General features: G+C 40.7%; 1 protein-coding gene across 1 annotated transcript; it reads left to right on the plus strand.

The window, feature by feature from the left end:
* Positions 1 to 1,772: 1,772 nt before the first annotated feature.
* LOC111201643 lies at positions 1,773 to 2,605 on the plus strand. Its single transcript, XM_022693867.1, has 2 exons — positions 1,773 to 1,817; positions 1,967 to 2,605. The coding sequence occupies exons 1-2, from the start codon at positions 1,773 to 1,775 to the stop codon at positions 2,603 to 2,605; spliced, it is 684 nt and encodes a 227-aa protein (XP_022549588.1).
* The last annotated feature ends 716 nt before the right edge of the window (positions 2,606 to 3,321 follow it).

Genomic DNA, 3,321 nt, shown 5'->3' on the forward strand with positions numbered 1-3,321 from the left:
CAGAAGTCTGGCATCAGATGGTTGGGAGCTGGTGACCAAAATATGGTGTTCTTTCACCGGGCTGTTCAGACTCAATCCTCTAGAAATTCCATTAAGAGTCTCATAAATGAGGCTGGAGAAACGCTAATTGACCCCGCAGCTATCAAGAGGGAGGCAGTCCTGCATTTTCAGAAGTTTCTCCAAGTTCAGGATCAGGGTTCCAAAGCTGATTCACTCCCCATGCTGCAGGACTTAATATATTATCGCTGCTCGCCTGACTCCGCTGCGGGCTTAGTTGCTCCAGTCTCTGCTGAGGAGATCATATCAGCCATCCGAGCTCTGCCAAACGACAAAGTCTCGGGTCCAGATGGGTACACAAAGGAATTTTTCGTAGCAGCTTGGCCAGTGGTGGGAGCAGAATTCATCATCTCAGTGCAATCCTTCTTTCTGTTTGGGTTCTTTCCTACGGGGGTCAATGCTACGATCCTCTCTCTCATCCCGAAGATAGAGGATGCGCAAGGAATGAAAGACTACCGACCTATAGCTTGCTGCAACTTCTTGTACAAGGTCATCTCAAAGGTACTAGCACGCCGGCTAAAAACCATTCTCCCGGAGGCCATTGAGCTTAATCAGACTGCTTTCATAAAGGGCAGACTGTTGTTGGAAAATGTTCTTCTTGCCTCCGAGCTTGTCAATGGATATCATCGGACATCTAACACCAATAGAGCTGCGGTTAAGTTCGATATCTCCAAAGCGTTCGACACGGTTAAATGGTCTTTTATCACATCAGCCTTGAAGGCTATGGGTCTTCCTCTGCAGTTTATTCTCTGGATCAAGGTCTGTATCTCCACAGCGGCCTTCTCGGTCTCTGTAAACGGTAGCTTGGAAGGCTTCTTCTCAAGTGCCAGAGGTATTAGACAGGACTGCTCTCTCTCGCCTTATTTATACGTCATATTGAATAATGTACTCTCGCTGATGCTGAACAAGGCAGCAGAAGCTAGACAGTTTGATTACCACCCACAGTGTAGGGAATTGAAGCTCACGCATCTTAGCTTTGCCGATGACATCTTTGTGTTCACTGATGGCTCACTTAAATCTTTGAGGGGGATATTATCTGTCATGGAGCAGTTTGCTGGTATCTCGGGGCTGCATATCAATGCTGCGAAATCTTCTATATTTGCTACGGGGCAGGGCGTCTCTACCATGCTTAATGAGGCTGTGTAAATTGGGATTACAGTGGGTACCTTGCCTGTTAAATATCTGAGCATGCCACTCACCACCAAAGCTCTATCTAAGCAGGATTGCGAGCCTCTACTTGAAAAGGTGCGAGGCAGATTGCTTTCTTGGAGGAACAAATGCCTCTCCTACGCGGGCAGGCTACAACTACTTAAATCAGCCATCTCTAGTATAGTAAACTTTTGGAGCCAAGCCTTCATTACTCCCCAAATCATGTCTCAATAAGCTTGAGAGCATGTGCAGTGCATTTTTGTGGTCCGGCTCCCCTAATCATACGCATAAGGCAAAGGTGGCATGGGAAGATCTCTGTTGCCCTAAAGAAGAGGGAGGACTAGGCCTCAGGAAGCTTCGGGATTCATCAAAAGTATTTTCCATGAGTTTGATATGGAGGATTCTTACGCAAACGAACTCTCTTTGGGTCTCTTGGATTCAGCAGTATCTCTTAAGGCAGAACTCTTTCTGGGATGTTAAGGAGGATGCAAAGGGTTCTTGGATGTGGAGAAAGCTACTGAAGTTAAGACCTCTAGTCTATCAGTTCGTTTGGGTGGAGGTTAAAGATGGCCGCACTGCATTCTTCTGGTTCGACAACTGGCTACAACTGGGTAAATTGATTGATATCACGGGAGAAATTGGCACATGATATCTTGGAGTTCCCCGGAATGCTCGGGTCTGTGAAGCGGTAACGCGTTCGAGTTGGAATGTAAGGGATCGTAGGAGTTGTCATTTTCATGACCTTCACTCGTGCATCCAGGGAGAGCCAGTGCCTGATACCAATGGAGGTAGCGATATTGTCCTTTGGAAGCACTCTGATGATTCATACAAACCATATTTCTCTTCGACACGTACTTGGGACCAGATCAGAGAGAGAAAAGCTGCGGTTTTCTGGTGTAAAGGGGTTTGGTTTGCTCAAGAAGTACCGAGATTTTCCTTCATTGTTTGGCTGGCAGCTAGGAACAGATTGTCAACGGGGGACCGTATGAGAGCGTGGGGTATTCAACAGGCTTGTGTTCTTTGTGGAGAGCCTGACGAGACTCGCGACCATATCCTCTTTGCTTGCCCGTATTCATTTACTGTCTGGGATAGTTTGGTAAACAGACTGAGTGGCAACATGACAGATCCTGACTGGTTGACCACTCTGCAATTTGTGACTGCAAACAACCTGCAGATTCTTGACAAGATTCTACTCAAAATGGCGTTTCAGACTTCCATTTATCACATCTGGAAAGAACGGAATGAGCGAAGACATCAAACTGGCTTCCGTACGGCGAGTCAAGTCATGCGCATTGTCGACAAAGCAGTGCGCAATAGGATAACGCCTCTTCGGTATACGGCAGGCCACAAGTATGTTGGACTGATGCAGCGGTGGTTTGAAGTTACAGCCACTTCATAGGAGAATAAAACATATTTTATACTCTCACAGCCTTTTAAGTTTCTATAGTAGGCTCAAAAATAGGTTGTAAATCTTTTTCACTATGATCAATAAATTAAAAATTTCATGGAAAAAAAATATTCCAAGGTTATAATTTTTTAAAATTTATCAATGAATAATATATCTGCATATATATGTGTAATGCAATCTATCCAAAGTACTTTTATGTAGTAACTAAATATGGAATCGTTCATACTGAAATCTACTACATATTTCACATTTTTTTAACAAATAATTATTTACAAAAAAATAAATACCAAAAAAGGTTATTGAAAATAAATTATGGATTCAAAACTTAAAGAATTTCTGAATCATTTTATTGTTCATCAAAATATACAGATTTAAGTATTAAAAATTATTAAAAATTTATAAAATTATATGTTTATATGAAATAAAGATTATTTAACTATATTTCAAAAAATAATTTAAAATCAATCAGATGATCTATGAAAATATATAATATACATAATATAATAGAAAACATTTTTATTTTATTAAATGTAGATTATTATAAATTTTAAGAAAGATTTAAACATGATTACTGAAAGATTAATAGAAACATTTAATATGTTAACATAAACTAATGATATTTCAAACAAATAAAATATTTTGAAACAAATATTATATTCATAACTTTGCAAGCAAGTATAAGATCATCTTCTTTTGGAATATCATAG

Source organism: Brassica napus, chromosome C1 (assembly GCF_020379485.1).
Source record: "Brassica napus cultivar Da-Ae chromosome C1, Da-Ae, whole genome shotgun sequence".
NCBI lineage: Eukaryota > Viridiplantae > Streptophyta > Magnoliopsida > Brassicales > Brassicaceae > Brassica > Brassica napus.

Bases quoted from the DNA above. Each gene is read 5' to 3' on its own strand.
- LOC111201643 (XM_022693867.1), top strand. From the start codon at position 1,773: ATGGCCGCACTGCATTCTTCTGGTTCGACAACTGGCTACAACTGG. The intron at 1,818-1,966 runs GTAAATTGATTG...TCGTGCATCCAG, and splicing joins CGACAACTGGCTACAACTGG to GGAGAGCCAGTGCCTGATAC.